Source organism: Prinia subflava, chromosome 17 (genome assembly GCF_021018805.1).
Source record: "Prinia subflava isolate CZ2003 ecotype Zambia chromosome 17, Cam_Psub_1.2, whole genome shotgun sequence".
Lineage (NCBI taxonomy): Eukaryota > Metazoa > Chordata > Aves > Passeriformes > Cisticolidae > Prinia > Prinia subflava.
Window position 1 is genome coordinate 1,493,035 of NC_086263.1, and position 18,726 is coordinate 1,511,760.

The following is an 18,726-nucleotide window of genomic DNA, read 5'->3' on the forward strand; positions in this document are numbered from 1 at the left end:
GTGCTGTTCCCTGACAAGTGTGACAAGCAGTGGCTGCAGACATCTCCCTAGGATGCCACCTCCAGCCAAATGCTTTTGGAGAAACCCTGCCAGGAGCAGACTGGAATCTGCTTGGTAACTGGAGGTGTTTTTCCAGAGTTAGGGTACACCAGACTGGTGAGACTGGATTTTGCTCTTACCTGTCTGTGTAACACAGGAGATGAGAACAAAGCTCTAGGGCCAAACCCACAGGTAACAGGATTTGGTATCATTCCATCACAGCAGAGAGCATTTGGGAATGAGCTATTAAACACAGGGTATCCCAAGATGAATATTTTCTCCTTCCTGGGAATATTTCTTGTAAACAGTCCAAAGGATAATGTCTCCTTTTAAAATAAGTCCTTTAATTTATATTCTAAGGTATGCACTCCCAAGATTTAATTTACCCCAAGCTATGAAATTAAGTTTACCCCAAATTTCAGACTGGTTATTTATGTGGTATAGTTCACCACACAGTTGCTGGTTTAACAGTACAGTATACCTCGAGTGCAGGAGATACTGGTGAGGGTCATGATTTTTCCTAAGCCTTTAATTTAGACAATAAAGGATCCACATGCTTTGAACCCCCACAAAGAAGATTTGAAGTAATCTTAACAAATTATTTGTAAAAGCCAGATTGTACCCCATTTTCCTGCAACTTCTCAATGCATCTCCCCAGGAGCTGCCAAAATAAGAGGGAGGAAAAATGGTCTCAGGCTGTGTCTTTGTCTGTGAGACGCTGAACGCAGCAGCTGCAATCAGAACCCAGAGAGCAAACCCCTTGTGAGGAGTGTTTCCATTTTATTTTCCAGACCTCTGCCCATCTCAGATCTGATCCCCATTCATTGCTGTCTCAGTCTTGCATCATGTGGATCTCATTTCCCAGTGACACCAGGGACCTTTACTGAGCTATGTTCACTATGCCCACCACGTCCCGCCCCGCGTTCCAGGGAGGGCTCGGTGTCCGCGCTGTGACCGCAGCACCCCGCTGCCTGTCTGCACTCTGGCCAACAACTGCCTGAGGTGCTGCTTCCCACCTCAAGCACTGCAGCTGGGATAAGCTATACAAAAAGAATAAAAAGAGAATACCTATCCCAAGACAGCTAGTACACTACGGATTAAGCTGCTTTGATTACAGTCACTAAATAGACTTTGGTTTTTCATCTGAAATACCAAAAGGGATCTGTTGGAGACCCCTGAGTCCCTCAGGTACATTCATGCTACCCAGAATACAAGCTCTAAAAGGCTGCCACTGAAATCCAGGCCTCTGTAGCCTCTTGAGAATATTTTTCCTATAAAGCTGCAAAACCGTGAGCAAAAAGCCTTGTATGATAACTCAGAGGTAGACACGCAGGGGGAGGTTGCTGAAAAAGTCTTGGATAGTTAGGAAGAATTAGTCTTGTGTCAGAAAGCTTGTTCTCAGTCTGCTTGGCCTGGAAGCTGAGGTGCCTGGGGGGTGTCTTTCCCCTCTCCCCTGGGATGGACGGCCGTGGTTGGGTGCACCTCCAAGCCATGGGATATTTATGTCAGCTTCTTAGGCAGTTCTGTTGGGCTTGGTGGCTGTGGTTGGTCACTCTTGGTCTGGCCTGCAGGAGGGGGCCACGTGGTCTTCTGATGAAGGTGGCTGAAAAGGAGAAATATGCCTCAGGTAGTTTGTGAAAAGGACACAGAGGATAATGTGAAGACAGCACTCGTTATTTAGGAAAGAAGAGGAAGCCACAGATCTTGCCTGGTTAGACTGTGCAGGCTGCCTGTCTTGTATGAAAATGCTTTTCATAGCCTTGAAATTATCATTTGCAAATGGGTACTTTGTACCTAAACAAAAAACTGTGCTGGCAGATCTTCAGGTTGAGTTAAGCTAAGAAAGCAGTAGGAGATACTTAGGTCTCAAAGTGCCCTTTCAGATAACTTTAGGAAATAGCTCTGTTAAATATAAGCCATTTAAGAGGTTTCAGGGAAATTTAACAGTTTAAGGTCCAAACACAGCCAAGTCATTCTGCTCTCCTTGTCTGGAGTTTCACAGCATCTCGATATCACAGCATAAAAGATTAACATATTCAGTGATGCTTTTTCCCTTTACACAGAGTGCACTATAAAAATGCCAGCTAGACAAACCACAGAACCACAAATTCCCATCTGGCCTGAAGGAAAACCAGCATTTTAAAAGCAAAAGAGAAATCCAGGAATTCACACCGTGCAGGGCAGGAAGTCTCTTTCTGTCTAGGAATTTCACAGTATTTCTCTGTCATGGCCATCTGGAGGCCTCTCCTAGACTGTCTGATCAAAAGCTGTCAAGCAACAGTTTCGGTTAAAAAACCCCAACAAAACAAACAGGAATTTTTAGTATCTGTGTTGTCCAAATTACAGACCACAGCAGTTTTGACACCTACTCCTTGTAATTTGGGATTCCTTCCGCAGGCAGGCACGGGTCCCTGTCCCATGGCAGAGCTGCAGATGGAAGCACAGAGCCAAGTGTTAGTGCAGAGAACATGCCCAGTGCTGCTGCATTATGATAATGCACATTTTAAATGGGGCAGGAGCTCAGAAAATGCTGACAGCTCTCGTAAACCAGAGGTGTTCCTGAAAGGCTGCAATTATTTCCTTTGTGTCTTGTGCTTTGAGACAAAGCCAGTGCTGGGCCATGGCCACACTGAGCTGGTGAATAGCAGCAAAGAGCAAGGACTGGGCACCTGTTTGGGGCTGTGCATTCACCTGGACATGACACTGAGGAGGTCAGACACTCATTTTGTGGGAAGACACAAGCAGGGTCAAATAATTGCGGCCAAGAAATGTTTATGGCTGATAGACCAGTTCAGAGTCCTAGACTGGGAAAGTTAATCAAGACTCCCATGGATCTGGATGCCTGTTCCCTGATTTTCTCACACACATGAGGAAAATGAAGCGTGGCTGGTTTTTACTCCAAGGAAACAGGGAGGTGACTGTTCCCTTCTGCTCAGCATTGCTGTAGTTGTACCTGGATGACACAAGGCAAGTTTGGGTCCTGGGTTTAAAGCTGTTGGGAAACTGGACAGGGTCCAGCAAGGGAAGCCTCAGGCCTGCAGGGAGAGGCTGGGGAGGGCTGAGGGAGCTGGGCTTGTTTAGCCTGGCAAAGAGGAGGCCAAGAGGCAACTTCACAGCCCCCACCGCTACATCAGGGGCAATTAAAGGATGCTGGAGCTGAGCGGTTCTTGGCAGTGCAGCCAGTGTAACTGGGGGCAGTGGCCACAGCCTGCCCCTGGGGGAGCTCAGGCTGGGTGCTGGGAAGATCTTTGTCACAGAGCAGTGAGGGAACTGTGGATCTCCATCCTGGCTGGCTAAACCCACTCCACATCTCCTCTACTGGGATGGTCCTACTTGGAGCAGAAGATCTGATTTCCAGCAGCATTTCAATGATTCTGTGAAACCATCCTCATGTCTGTTAGGGTTTTTTCCCCCTGGATAAATGCCTTTCTTCTGGCCCTGGGCAGAAGTCTTTGACTCCATACCCTGCGAGTCTGCATTGCAGATTCAAAGATGAGTCACATGGATACAGGGAGGGCAGTTACATCTCAGTGAGCATGAGAGAATCAGGGAGGCTCAACTGGTGTGGAAAAATATGGAAGGTGCTAGAAACTGTCAATAACACTGGCAGAGATCCTGAGACTTGCTGGGATTCAGCTTTCTCCAGTTAATTTAGTGCTTACCGTCCTTGTTGGAGAGGATTGGCGCTAACAGTTCTTTAGCTTCTGATAGCAAAAGGTCAACAAGATCTGAAGATGGAAGAGATGTGTCTGAGACTGCATCTGTTTTATCCTCTTCTGTTTCATGGTTGACGCTTATAAATACGGAAAGTGCCATCAATACTTCTGTCAGAGAATGGTCATTGACAATCCTGGCCAGCCTCTCAGGATGTGCTACATAAATTCTGTGTGTTTGGGGGTTGCATCTCCATCCCTCTGCATTCAAGGGTCTGTTAGACACACTTGCATTGCTTTGTTCCAGACAAATAGCAAAGTGTTCTTTGGAATTTGTCAAAAGCATTTCCCCCTCATTATATTAGAAATAACCAACTTGGAAACTTAAAAAACGATTTCCACTCCTCTTAAAAACTGGCTTTTAAAGGGACTGGCCATCTTCGATGGGACAGCAACTTTTCAATCATTTAATCAGTTAAAAACTCACAGAGCTGTGATGCATTTCTGGCCAAGTGAGCGGAGATAGGCTCAGGCTGGAGGGGAGTCCAGGAGCCTGAGCTCTATTTCTGCAGCCATTCATGCAGCTGAGAGTCCTGAGAGCTCCTTGCTCACACTCTGTCTACTCTAACTGCTGGTAAAAAAGGCTGTGGTTCTGGAGCCAATACCTGGTTTATGTTTGGAAAAGCAGGTCAGTCAAAATTCTGCTGCTCTGAAACAACCTGCTGGGGGTCTCTGCTGACAAGAGCAATTTAACCCGAGCAGAATTTCAGGTACTCACTCCCAAAAAAAGCCTGAACAGAGGCCAAAATCCCCCAGCACCAACCCACCAGCAGCCCCCAGATCATCTTTCTCCCAAGGTTTCACTTCCAAAGTGAAAGTATGTTTAGAAACTCTGGGTAGGTTACGTGTGAAGCACCTTCCCCTGAGAAAGGTCAGAAAAGGACATTTCATGTTGCTGTTCACCATTCCCAGAAGCCATCTCCTACCTTTTCTCATCTGGTAAATGACTGTGTGTGCTCAGGACCTTGTGAATGTTCTGTCATGGAAAAAAAAAAAAGGCATTTCAAACTTGTAGGAATGAATAATTCCTGAGAACAAACCCCATGGGTTTTTCCTGGTGATCAGATTTAATATGACAGTAATCAGCTTCTGCTTATTCATTGCCCTTGAAGCAAATATCTCAAGGCCTTTTGCAGTTCAGGCAGCATTCATGAATCTACAGACACATCTGAATTCTGCATTTTAAAACCACTGCTAGAATACATGAAATGCAACACAAAAATCCTCTTCCAAGAAATAATTTTGCAGGCTGCATTTCAGTGATCATTGCTGCCAGCAACCCCTGGCTCCTGGGTTGGAGCTGCACGTGTAAGCTCTCATTACCGTGCACTTCTCCAACACTACTGAGGGGTGGAGAAGCAAGGAAGATATTTTGCTCCAGTGCTCAAAGTCCTGTGATGTCTGACCCTGTGGTCAAGTGAGATATATTTCCAAAGTCTGACCCCAAACTGCACAGGCTCTAGCACAGTGCTGTAGCTCTGGAGGTATCTAATTCTTCCTTCTCTGGAGCAGACGACACAGCATCTACATTTCCTTTTGCTCCACTGTTTCTGCCTGATTTCAAGAGTTCTTGGGACAGGCCACCAGTAGCCACAGCAGATACACTGAGTACTAATGCATCCCGTGCTGGCCAGTTTATTAATTACACATACGGCATTCCCAATATAGAGAATGAAGTGGAAAAACTGCCAGCTGAAAGACTGAACTGTGAGATTTTGCAGGAAACCTGGGGCTAAAAAAGCCCTGGAAGAGCAAAGGCACTCTCCAGGTTCCTATTTATAGAGAAACATCCCTCAGCTATAGCAAGGGAAGGTGAGCATGGCTGATTCTGACAGCAGAGCTGCTGGAGCAGCCTCAGCACAGAGAGCCAGGAAGAGCAGAGCCACCAGCAAAACCTGCACCATGGAGTTTGCATTGCTCCCAGGGATATGAGGAGATCTGAGTTCATTCCCTGCTTCCTCCTAACCAACAGACAGTGACTTTTTCGGGTGAGACAGGAAAAAAGGCCCCTCTTGCTTATAGAGCAGGAAGTTGATTGGACTTGCAAAACCACCCTGAAGGGAAGAGGCCGTGGTGATGCTGCAGGACCGGGGCAGTTCCACACCTCACCTGCACGAACAGGAGCAGTTTCCTATTGCAGATCTCCAGGCGCTTCCGTGAGACTTCGGATTTTCGGAGCTGGCTATCAGCCAGGGACAGCTGCCTCTTCAGCTCCAGGATGTCCTCCTGGGGCAGGGACACAGGAGGAGGAGAAATGTGGTGGTGATGCTCCAGCCTTGGTTTTTGGAAACTACAGGTTATGACATCTGCTACAAGCAAAAGCAGTGTCCTTTAGGAAGGGACAGTGGAAGTTATGCAAATTATAACACAGATCCAGAGACTGTGTTGGCCTTGTGGTCCCACACAGCAAAAGATCTACGTGCTATTGCATTTTCTTCTGTGTAAATAGAAGGAGGGTAACCTTAGTTGTGGATCCCTAGAAATGTCCAAGGCCAGGCTGGACGGGGCTTGGAACAAACTGGGATACTGGAAGGTGTCAATGCCCATGGCAGGGGTTTGGAACGAGACGGGCTTTATGGTCCCCTCTGGCCCAAATCCTTCCATGACTCAATGAACCCACAGAAGAAGAGTCTGTGGCTTTTCCCCCAGACTGAGGGGTTGCATTACCTCTATTTCAGAGACGTGCTTTGCTTTTTTCCCTGCCAGCTGCATCTTCAGTTCTGCAATTTCAGCCTCCAGCAGGTGGATCACCTCCTCGTAGTCCTGCTCGGCGCTGTGTGCCTGTCTCTGCACCACCTCGGCCATCTGCAGCTTGCTGTGCAGGGTCCGGTTCTCCGACAGGAACCCCAGCGCCTTCTGCAAGCACCCACAACTTCTGATGAACACACCACGTCCCCCTCAGCTGCCAACCCCCAACCCCACCCCTAGCACCCCAGAAATCCCCTCACTAACTTGGTTCAGCCTCTGAAGCTCGTCCTCCATCAATTTCTTGCTGGTCTCCACTTCTCTCAGGAGAGACTGTGGGAAATATTTTCACCAGATTAGAAGTAACAAATGACAGGGCATTTTCTAGAATGCCCCTACCTACCAGAATATTATTTTACAGAAGTTCTGGGCACTTTGCTCCCCCACAGGGAGAGCTTTTAGGGCTGTCACCTGCAGAGTTCCAGCTGGACACAGCTGAGGTGCTGACAGCCAGGTGAGGGTGAGGGGATAGGTGCTGCTTCTGTTAATCACACACTGGAATTCTTAATGAGACCTGCTTTTTAAATGTATTAACTGCCTGCTGAGAAGGGACTGCACGCTTTGAGTACAAATAAGTTTTCCTTTGAGGCTGAGAGCGAGAAGAGGCAATTAAAGAGAGAGGAGGTGAGAGGCTCCTGTGTGACGAGGAATGCACAGAATGCAAACTGGTGACTTCTCCAGAGGGACACGCCACCCCATTACCCCCACGGAGAGCTACAGCACAACACCCCAGCCGAGAAATCTGCTCTGAGGGGAGGCTCCACCTTCAGCCTGCGGACTTCGTGCCGCAGATCCCTCATCTCCAGCTGCAGCTGCTCCAGGTCCTCGTTGCCGTTGCAGCTGAGAGAGTCAAAGGTCTGCAAGGAGAGGGACAGACTCATCACACATTGAATCCAAATCGCCTCAGAAAGGAGTCAGCATTTTTATGCAATAGATCAAAAGGCACATTAAATAATTCAGCTCCAGGATGGTTCATTTTGCCCCACAGAATTTCACTCTCTGATCCCCCATCATTGCTGAAATAGCTGAGCTAGAGTGAATTTTCACTTCGTGAACCAAGTGAAATTACTTAGAATTGATTAATTATGGCTGTTCTTCCTTCTGCATAACTGCCAGGCTGCTTCCTCATATTATCCCACAGATACTGTTATTTCCTTATTAAAAATGAGAAGTTTGAGGTCTTGTATAGAATTTCATATTAAAAAATGATTAATGAGTAGTTCTGCCTTGTCTTTCTGACTCTAGAACAACCAGAAAATGGCAATTTAGCTTTTCCCCTCTCCGAATTCCATGGATTTCATGCAGAAGATCCATGGATTCAATGTAGAAGGGCCCTGGGGTGACTGACCGGGGAGTGGAAGGCCGATGTATCCAGCAAATTGGCCACTTCGTGCTGAGTGAAGAGCACGGAGCCCGAAGCCAGACCAGCCTCGTCCAGCTCCTCCTGCAGCAGATCCCTGAGTGCTTGCAGGACATCTGTGAGAAACAAGCAGGTTTTACCAGGCTAAAAGAGAAAATTGCTGTGTGCTAGGGGAAAGTGCCACTGATTTTGGGGCCATCCAATGGTGCTGAGCAGGGTTTAGAGATGCCAGACAGGTTTCTCCAATAATCCTGGGTTCCTCAGCAATCCCATCAAGCTTAAATGAGTTGTTGACAGTCTTTCTCAGACTCGTGTTCTTATCCAACTGAAAAAACCTACATTTTTAAAACCCAGAAACCCCCAGATATTTTCACAGGGGAGTTTTCATGACTGTGGCTCTGAAAGTTTCAAAATTTTAAGCTAAACCCACATTTCCCTGACAAAAGGCACCTGCTGCCATTTCTCATGTTGCTGATTTAGACAAAAAGACAATTCAGTGAGTTCAGCACTTAGAAAATGTGTTAAATTAACATATCTGAAAATCCACATTCATTTGTTTTCAGACATGAAGGAAAGCACAGCAGAAGGGGCCACGTGGGATGGGTAGGAACCATTGGAGAGGTGGCACCAGGGTCCCAGAGCTTCCAATCACAGAAACATGGAATGCTTTGGGCACTAAGGAACCATAAAGATGATCTCACTCCATCCCCTGCCATAGGCAAGGACACCTTCCACTAGCCCAGGTGGCTCCATATCCCATCCAACCTGCCCTTAGACACTTCCAGGGATCCAGGGGCAGCCACAACTGCTCTGGGCACCCTGTGCCAGGGCCTTCCCACCCTCCCAGGGAGGAATTCCTTCCCAATATCCCATCCATCCCTGCCCTTAGGCACTGGGAAGCCATTCCCCCTTGTTCTGTCCCTCCATCCCTTGTCTCAAAATCCTCTCCAGCTCTCCTGGAGTCCCTTTAGGCCCTGGAAGGGGCTCTGAGGTCTCCTCCAAGTTGGGGGCAGCTCTGCAGGTGGGGTCTCACCTGAGGGGGCAGAATCCCCCCTCCCCTGCTGCCCATACCAGGGCTCAGCCCAGCGGCGTTTCTGGGTGCTCACAGCCAGGGCATGGCCAGCTCTCATCCTCCAACCCCAAATCCTTCCCCCAGGGCTGCTCTCTATTCCTTCTCTACCCAGCCTGGATTTGTGCTTGCAATTGCCCTGACCCAGGTGCAGAACATGCACTTGGTCTTGCTGACCTTCATGAGGTTCACGTGGTCCGACCCTGAAGCCTATCCCAGATAGTGCTCAGTCCCTGGGCTGCAGCAGGAGCCAGAGTCTCTCTCCAAAAGCAGCACAGTTGCTAAATACCCTTATTTCTGTTGCCAGGTGTGACGTGTTACACCAGTCACAGTAGGAGAGGGCCATGGTTCTGTGTCCCATCCCTCACTCTGCACAAAACATTGATCAGATGCCTTGTGACTGTTCTCTCTGCTGGGACATTGCTGATGGTTTTGCATTTTTGCTGAAAGCCTTCTGGGGAGCAGACCCTGTGGGCCAGCCATGCTCTGGAAGGCTACAGAAAGCCACAGAACTGGCTTTTATTTTCTGTGTCTCCTCTGGCCAGTTCCTGCTAGGAAAGCTGGGGTTTTAGGAAAGTAAGCCCTTGCACCAACTTTCTTTCAGTCGGATTTTACCTAGGATAGGACAATAGGAATGGCTTTAAGCTGACAGAGAGTAGGTTTAGATTAGATGTTAGGAAGAAATTCTTCCCTGTGAGGGCACTGAGGCCGTGGCACAAGTTTCACAGTGAAGCTGTGGCTGATCCATCCCTGAAAGTGTCCTCTTGGACAGGGCTTGGAGCAACCTGGGGTAGTGGAAGGTGTCTGGTGGAATGAGATGAACTTTGAGGTCCCTTCCAACCCAAACCATCCCAGGATTCCACGATTCTACAGAATGCCTTCTTTTGTGTTTGTGACTTTCCCTCTTTATAGGCTCCATCACTACCCAGGCAGGTGTCTCATGTGTCACTTGTCCCTTTTTAGCTGCCAGTGAAGCTACAGAGAAGTGTCAGATCCCCCTGGGCAGAGCTCCCGCTCACCTCCATAGGCCACAGTCCCCTGCGCGTCCGTGGTCAGGCTCTGCCGGAGCTGCCTCTTCTTCTCCTCGGTCACATCCAGACCAAGATACTGCAGAACCTTGAGCAGAAACAAGGAGCCTTTAAAAAGAAAAATACTGGGAAAGCAGCTCCTGGGGGTAAGCACTGGGAAGACACTTGGTGCTGGGTTTCTCCAGGAAGCATCTCCCACAGGAACCGGCTTGGATTGGATTTCCAGGCTCTCCTTTGCTGCACATGTACAGAAATGTCTGTTCCTGAACACAGGTTCACATCCCTCCAAGAACATTTTATCTGCAATCACATTTGCATCTCCAATGAGTTTTCAGGACTTTTATCAAAAGCCAGAGGAGTTTTGGTGAGACTCAGCTGGCAAGAGCTGAGCCTCTGCTTTCTCTTACTGCCCAGGGATTGTGTTTGGGACCAGGAAGATAAAAGCAGTATTTCTCATGGAGAGAGGAGACATTCAAACGTTTTGCTCCTTCTCTGCATGTTTTGCTCTCTCATTACTCCTGATGACCCAACTCCTACTGATATTTATCAGTCCAACCTCAGGGCAGCACACAGAAGCAGATAAACCTGTGCAACACTTCCCTGCTGCCAGCAGCAACCCAAAGCTTTTAAAAGACAAAGTCGAGCTCAGCTGACTCTGGGGAAGAGCCCGAGTGAAACCATCACCAGTGCCGGGTTGCACTCACAGCTCCTGCTCACAGCATCTCCCGGGAATCCCCTGGAAGGGGCTGCGGAGCGATCCTCGCTCACCTCTCCAGCACCGGCTGGAGACCCGGGCTCCCTCTGCTGTCCTGGCCCCGCCTGCCGCTCCTGTCCCCGGCCCTGCAGGGCAGTGCTGCAGCCTCCCGAGCGCGGGCTGCTGGGCTTGGCCACCCCAAAGCCCCCTCCGGCTGTGCCACTCGGTGTCACCTCGCACGCTGTCACCGCCGCCGTGCCTGGCACAGCTTTTAGAAGCGAGGCCAAGCGCTCCGCTCCTGCAGCTGGGGCTGCGGCTCGGTCCCGTGAGGGGCAGAGGTCGCTGTGCGAACATCCTGGATCCCTCTCCAAGGGAACGACGCGGGCTCCGGGCAGGGCTCCGCCGTAGGGGGGCAGCAGATGTTCGTCACATCGGGGCCTCCGGGGCACCCGCACGTCCCTGCCTCAAACGCAGGAAGAACCCAAGGTGCCAGACTGGGACACGGCCGCCCAAGGCACCCTGCTCCTCCCCAGGGTCTCGGTGAGCAGATGGGCACCTCCGCTCCATGCCCATGGAATGTGTTTTCCATAAAATGATGGAAGAATCGGAGCTTCTGGATAGCTTCAGAGCTTCAGGCTCCTCGATATCTCCTGCCTCAGCCTTCCCTCCCCAACAACAGGCTGCCTGAGGTCACCCTAGCAGTGACAGCAGCACCAAAATTTGGAGGGAACAACCTTTAGCCAATGGCATGATGTCCAAGGGAGGTGCAGCTGCCAGGAAAAGATTTCTGGAGCTTCATGGAGCCCCAAGAAATAGCCAAGATGAGCCAAGAGATGTTTAAATGCCCCTCTGGACACAATCAGAATGCTTCACCCTCTGTACCTTCAGAGGCTGGACTCAATCTCCAACAAACTCACCTGAGGATGAACTATTTCCTGCATGGTGCACAAGGAGGAGACCTTGCTTTGGGGAGAGGGACCCTGCCACTTACCAGTTCCAGTTTTCCATCTTTGAGCCGGATATGGGGGTCCAGTGCTACCTTAGGTTTGGTGCCTGAAGCTGCTTTGTAGTTAGAAGCTGAAGCAGGTGCTGAAAAATAATAATAAAAAATATTAATGGGGAAGCATTTGAGTAGAGGTGGCTGCAAAGCAAAATTCAGATCTCTTGTTGCATGAAATATAAAGTGTGTGCAGCAGGGCAAAAATTCAAGTCCAGATTTACTAAAACCAGCTCTGGAAGGCTGAACTAGGCCTCTCTTGGAAAGACTGGATATTGGGGCAAATCCATCTGAAACTGGGCTTCTGCATGGTTTAAAATGAGATGTTTCATCCAGGGACAAAGGACTGCAAAAATAGCACTTTGGAAATTTCCTATCACAGAGTCTTGTGGAGTCTTGGAGTTATGGTGAACTGTGAGAAAAATTAATTAAAATCTGCCTGGTTCTTGTCTACTCTGATTAAGCAAAACTGAAAGAATTCCTGACACCCATGGGAATGACAGATTAAAAGTGATGTGGAAAAGCACCACTCTGACATTTTTTCCCTCCCCAAGACTGCAAAAAGCCTTGAACCCTTTTTCCCTCAGCTGAGCAGGCAGGTTTTTTGGGGTAGAAGGAGCCACATGTGTTGTGAGGCAGCTACAGAGGCAGAGAGAGGCAGAGGCAGCAGCTGCTGTGCTGATGAAAAGCTGTCATGAGCTGGAGGATCCAGCTGCCAACAGCTGGCTCAGCATTGCCAGCACTGCTGCACAGCTGAAAAGGTGCAGAGCACAAAACCTGCTCCTCCATCCCTGCAGGGAACCCCCCCCTTTTCCATTATGATTAACCCTTGCCTGTAAGGAACCGTGATACTCCCTGGGAAAAGGGCTGTAGAAGGTGTTACCTGGTCCTGAGGAACCCAACCAGTCTCCAGAAGGGTGCGGGGTTGCTGTGCCTGCCCCTGCCCACCCTCAAACCATCAACCCAGGTGACAAAATTCCTTCTCATGCCAGTCACGAGGTTTGCCTGGGGAGCAATTCCTTTTGCCTTTGCTTGGGATCTGGGTAACATCATGGGAAGCCCAGTTTTGCCAAGTAGCACAGCTCCTCTGGAATCCCTGCAGCATTCCTCCCCTCACCCTCCTGTCCATGGGGGCAGGGCCCAGGTGCCAGGAGAAGGCAGTGAGGAGCAGCAGAGGTGCTGCATAATCCTCCTAATCCTGGCATCCATCTGCTCTGCTAAGGCCAGCAGCTGGGAACAGCAAGAGGTAGCAAATGGGTTTGCTGGATCAGCCACCACCACTTCCCTCTCCAAGTTCAAGGGCAGAGCCCTTACTCTTCGAGCCATGGCTAATCAGGATTAGCTCCCTGTGGCTTTGCTGTCAGCTCTGGACACAGCCATATCCAGGGCATCCATCAGGCACCCTTGCCTGGCCCAGGCTCCCAGCCTGCCTGTTCTTTCAAAGCCAGTTGTCTCCATGGATGACAACACTGACACAAAGCCTCCATGGCATCCCACATTCGAATCCTGGAGTGATAAAATTCACCCACCCAGGCTGTGCGTGGGTCACTGCTGGTGCTGGGTTGCTGTCCCCATCACCAGGACTGGCTGTCCGTGGTGGCCACCTGAGAGGGTCCCTGGCATCTGCAGGGTGCTCAGGGCAGGGAGGACAGAGCTCATCCCTGTGCCAGGGCCGCTCCAGTGGAGCATGGAAGGCAGAGCTGAAGCTGCTGAGCTTGCCCAGGGTGAGCCAGGCATCCCTGGGAGCAGCTGCTCCATCTCCTGCTGATCCCAGGTATGGACTAAACATGATTTACCTCCAGTGCTTGCCCCTGGCCTTCTAGAGGGGAATTAGCAAGGCACAGAGATTTGTAAGCTTTCCTCCAGGGAAGGAGGGGCTCTTGGATCAGAGGCTGCAAGAATGGTGGGCAGCACTTGCTCAGGATTTGTTGAAAGTCCATCTTTCCCTCAGGGCAGGAGTAACCTTCCTGTCACAGGGATATGGGGTACCTTGGTGGAGGTTGTCTCCCTGGGCTCTGGGGATTATTGAGATTTCCTCAAAGGTATTAAGGGATTTGGGAAGCTGCAGGGTGATTCAGGTTCACTCCCCATTGCTGCCACACTGTTGGATGAACAGAATGGGTCTCTCCATAAAAGGTAAGGAGAGCTCAGGAGACCCAGAGCATGGAGATGAAACACAGCATGGACAAATAAGCAAAAATTGAAGCTTGGATGTAGAGAGAAATCTGATTTATTTAACTTCTCTAAGCCATTTCCCAGTTTGGCCAATTGAGGGCATCCTCAAAGCCTGTTCAGGGCCCAGCATTGCTGTGTACATCCCACCTATCATTACCTGACTGCTTTTACGTTGTGTGTCCAAGACACCCCATTCCCACCAGAGGGGAATATGGCCTGTGGAGAACCTGCTGCATGTCTGAGTTGGGCAAAGCCACTGCTGCAAACAAACCGCAGGCTGAGAGTGGAGGAATTTTTCTCCTGTGAATACCTCAGTCCTTGAATGCCTTAGTAAAGAGTTTTGCTACTATGGGCAAACATGGACATAGTTACTACTCGTTGAGTAAACCAAGATGCTGTCTGCTCTCTCTCTCTGAGCAGGCTGAGTGTCACTATCAGCCCATTAAATTCTACTCCAGCAGTATAAACACTGATAAAAAATGTGGTGATAGGACAAGAGGAATGGATTTACACTCCCAGAGGACATGGATGGATGGGATATTGGGAAGGAATTGTTCCCTGGGAGGGTGGGCAGGCCTTGGCACAGGGTGCCCAGAGCAGCTGTGGCTGCCCCTGGATCCCTGGCAGTGCCCAAGGCCAGGCTGGACAGGGCTTGGAGCAGCCTGGGATGGTGGGAGGTATCCCTGGACATGGCAGGAGGTGGAATGAGATGAGCTTTAAAGTCCCTTCCAAGCCAATCCATTCTGTGATTCTATAATTTCACGATCCTCAGCTCTGAGGAACCACAGCTGTCTGTCACCCACACAAAGACAGAGACTGAACAGGACTCACCTGAGACCGTAAGCTCTGGTGGACAAATGTCCGGTGACAACGAAGGCACAGGAAAAGGATTTTCACGTCTATTCTAGAAAAACAAGACAAAATGGCACAGACAGTTGCTAAGAAGAATCTGTTGGTGTAAATAATGAGCAGAGATAGAGGAGTTCAAGACAGACCCATGAGGGCACCGCATACATCTTTTGTGCAGTGGACCTAAAGAGACTCCAGGGGTTTCTCTGGGAGCACCTGGCACAGGCTGAGCCACCCCAAAACCTCTGGTCACACACAAACAGCTCTGTCCTTACTCTAACTGTGCTTGAGTGCTGAGGCTGCCTTTGACCTTGCCTGGTTTCTCCACAGAGGTTCTCCCTGAAGCTCTGCATCCAGCCCAGCAGGGAGGTCCCAAGTCTGACCACAGCCAGGTGTAACATTTACCCCAAACCCATAATTATGCCAGTGAGCAGGGCAGGAAGCCAAGATCAGTTCACACCCTTTCTTGTGTGCTACGTCATGGCTGAAAGCACAAGGAAGAGGGAAAAATAATCTGAGGGTGAGCACCACCAAGACAGCTCTGACACAGCTGGGGACTTGGTGCCAAGAGGGGCACAGGGCTGGTGTGAGCACATACAGACAGGCAGCACGTGTGCCTGGGCTCTCTATCCCTGCTGTGGAAGTCCAGACCTCATTAGAAATTCCATCTTTCAGCAGATAAGTGAGGAAAGGAGCCATTTCAGCCCAGCCATGGTGTGATTTCATACCAGTGCACAGCATCACACAAGCTGGGGGTGAGGGACTCAGCACTCAGCCCCAGCTCCAGGGGCTCTGGTGCCTCCCCAGGGCACATCTCCAGCCTGGTGCACCCAAAGGCAACACACATGTGACATTTATGCACAGTGTTCCCACAGGGCTGGAAAGCAAGGTGCTTTGTGAATGGTCTTGTATGAAAGGAACATCCAGCCAGCCCCTCTTGAAGGAAGTTTGTGTGGAAGAGGGCAGAAAGGACACCCAGCATGGCTCCAGTCCAGGAGGGGAGTGACAAATGCACAGAATGGAGCCACAGACCCCGAGGGTTGTGTGGATAAACCCTGTCCAGCCATTCACAGCTCGAGCAGTTCTCTGCAAACAAAATATGGAGCTTGGCTTTGCAGGAGGAATGAGTCTGGCTTATCATTAGAGCAGTCAGGAGCAGGAATGGGCTGTGTGTGAATGCTGGGGATTCATCCTCATCAGAGGGCTTGAAGAATAAAGAGTTGTGCCTGCCTTTGGCTAGGAGCCTAGATCAAACTGACTCCAGAGATCCCTTCCAGCCTTATGACTGGCGCTGAATGAGATGCAGGTTGCTATCCACAAAAGGGCTTTGTTTTTTTTAAACCTGAGACTCCTGAAACAGGTCTGGATGCAGGCCTTGGAGATGAAACTTCTGTCATTACCTCCACTGATCCATCTCTGTCTCAAACCCAGGAGAGAAGAAATTATTTCACATTTAAAACATCTGCCTGCAGGTAAATACATCAACAGTACAGGCTTCCCACTGGATTTCCAGAAGGATTACCAGGGACTCCCTAAAGAGGAGTTCTCTGATCAAGGAAAGGTCCCAGGATTGACGTTTGCTAGAGATGAACTTCCACCTACCTCTGGGGACCTGACGTGGACCTTCAGCCTGCAGGAGCTCAGGCCGTTCCCCACGGCCTTTGGAGGTGGGGATGGGATGTTGTTGTGAGCTGACAGTCCGGGGTGTAACCGTCCCCTCCCAGGGATAAAGGCCACTTCTGTGCTTCCCTCGTGCCTTCAACAAACAACAAACACAGAACATCTTATTAACAAAACAAAAGGCACAAATTTGCAGAGCTCTCATGCTTGTGGTTCTGTCTCCAGGATAACCTCACCTAAGCCTGAGTAGCCTGCACCAGTGCAGGTGGATCTCCACAAGCTGCATTCCATTGAGTCATGGAATGGTTAAGGTTGGGAAAGACCCCAAAGATCATTGAATCCAACTATTTCCAGGGTACTGCCAAGGCCACCACTGATCCATGTCCCCGAGTGTCACATCTCCATGGTTTTTGAACACTTCTAGGAATTCCATCACTGCCCTGGGCAGCCTGTGCCAAGGGCTTTACAACCCTTTCCATGAAGAAGTTGTTCCTAATATCCAATCTAAACATCCCCTGGCAGTACTTGAGGCTGTTTCCTCTTGTCCTGTCACTTGTTAATGAGAGAAAACCCCAAACCCTACCTGGCTCCACCCTCCTGTACAGATCCATAAGGTCTCTCCTGAGTCTCTTTTTTCTCCTTTTTAAAATTCAGTTCTGTTTCAAAGCTCTGCTGGGCAGTGATAGGAGATACTCATGAGGCAAGGAACAACAGGAAAATCTGAATTACACTGCAGGATGATCCATGCCTTCAAGATTTTCTTATGTGACCACCTTAAAGCATCATTTAAGACTAATAATGTCCTTGAAGCCAAACCTTGGTAATGAAGTGTTCTGCCTAAGACTCAACAGCACCTGATGATGACAGGAAATACTTTCAATGCCTACCTGAATTTGGCTTTTTCAATTATTTTTCTGGCCTCCTCATGTGTGCTGCCCACCAGAGAATCTCTGTTGATAGCGATGAGTTGGTCTCCAGGTCGGAGCCGACCATCCTAAACAAACAGGGAGAAGGACACAGCATTGAGAAGGGATATCTCTGCCCAAAGCCTTCTCCTGCATCACAAATCCTCATTAGTCCATGCAATTATCCATCTACTCTTAGAAAAGCTGCTTCAGAGCAGCCACAGCCCCTAGGAAAGGTCCCCACGGCAGAGGTCCTGAGGGTCTCCACACTGACTTACCTTGTAACAGTCCCCATCTGGCAAAAGCTCCTGGACATAAACCATGGGCCCGTCGGGCCTGTTGGATCCCCCACTGATTGTCAGCCCCAAGCCAGAGGAGTTTGCTACAGAAATGCTCTGGATTCCTGAGTCAACGGAGTAGCTGCAAGGGAGAGAGATCAGCAGGTGACTCAAGGTGATCTGGGTTATCTTCTCACATCGCTGAACAAACTGCCTGGGTTTTTCCCCATGCATGATCCTTCTACCTTCTCCCAGCCTTCTATTTGCATCTTTTCTTCCACCCACCATTGGAAAGGGGAGGTGAGGGCTCCTGTTCTTTGGCAGACATTGTTCAGTGTTATGAAGGTGGCTGATTCCCCTAATCCCACATAGGGGAATGCTTTTTAGAGAAGAAACTAATGATGTAACCAGAATATATTTGGCATTCCTGGTTTTATAGCCAAAAGCACATAAATGATCAACATGGTTGCTGCTTGAATCTAACTAAATCACCGGACAGCAATTTACAGATGGATCAGCTATCAAGCAGCTCTTAGCAAACACCAAAGTGAAGCTTGGGATACACAGCTGGGTGTGTGTTAACCAGGGTTTGGACCCAAAATCATGCAAGATGCCCTAAGAGATGGGCATCCTTTACAGCAACACCACCACACTGGGAGTTGCTGCTGTGTTAGGTGGCTCACCCAGTCGAGGATGAAAAGGAGCAGCAAACAGGCTGGACCCTTCCCTCCAGGAGCTGATGGACAGGGCTCAGGAGGCCACCAAGGACCAGCCACTGCAGAGGCTCTGTGCCAGCAGGGAGGTCTGGCAGTAGCAGAGTTGTGGGAGCAGAGATTTCACTGAGCTCCCATGGGCAGCACTGCAACGGGGGGTTTGGGGAAGGATTTGGTGTTCTATAAGGATCAGCAGGCCTTTTCCTCCAAATGGGATGGGTGCAGCTGGTGGGTGCAGCTGGGTTTTCACTTTTCAGTTTATTTCCACAGCAGCCACTGCCCAAAGAGTCTGCACTGGCTCCTCGTGTTACAACTTCAGACACAACAGCAGCTGTGCATCCCACAGTGACACCAGCAACGTTCCCAAGCAATGCCATCCCTGGTGGTCAGACACCCCAGTGGAAGGGCTGCATGTGCCTCGGTCTTATGAAAAAACATTGCTTTAAGGTGAACAATCTCAGGGAAATGATGTCATGAAATACAGCATTAAAATGCTCTGTTCAACCCAAAATCTCAAACACTGTGGTGAGATTGCATCGCA

The 18,726-nt window shown here is 49.6% G+C and overlaps 1 protein-coding gene across 2 annotated transcripts in view; it reads right to left on the reverse strand.

Annotated features, from left to right (window-relative positions):
• Positions 1-454: 454 nt before the first annotated feature.
• The window catches only part of LOC134559588 (syntaxin-binding protein 4-like), a 49,941-nt gene continuing 31,669 nt past the window's right edge, over positions 455-18,726 (reverse strand). The window contains exons 8-22 of one of the 2 annotated variants that reach the window (XM_063414479.1): positions 17,473-17,614; positions 17,177-17,283; positions 16,272-16,425; positions 14,652-14,724; positions 11,640-11,737; positions 9,946-10,042; positions 7,846-7,973; positions 7,262-7,354; positions 6,705-6,770; positions 6,420-6,608; positions 5,862-5,978; positions 4,679-4,728; positions 3,702-3,832; positions 2,409-2,466; positions 455-1,642 (exon numbers count right to left, since the gene is read on the reverse strand). In XM_063414479.1, coding sequence (XP_063270549.1) covers positions 1,540-1,642; positions 2,409-2,466; positions 3,702-3,832; positions 4,679-4,728; positions 5,862-5,978; positions 6,420-6,608; positions 6,705-6,770; positions 7,262-7,354; positions 7,846-7,973; positions 9,946-10,042; positions 11,640-11,737; positions 14,652-14,724; positions 16,272-16,425; positions 17,177-17,283; positions 17,473-17,614 — 1,606 coding nt within the window. In that variant the 3' untranslated portion in view covers positions 455-1,539. The remainder of the gene's footprint in view (positions 1,643-2,408; positions 2,467-3,701; positions 3,833-4,678; positions 4,729-5,861; positions 5,979-6,419; positions 6,609-6,704; positions 6,771-7,261; positions 7,355-7,845; positions 7,974-9,945; positions 10,043-11,639; positions 11,738-14,651; positions 14,725-16,271; positions 16,426-17,176; positions 17,284-17,472; positions 17,615-18,726) is intronic. The other variant, XM_063414480.1, reaches the window with a different exon arrangement.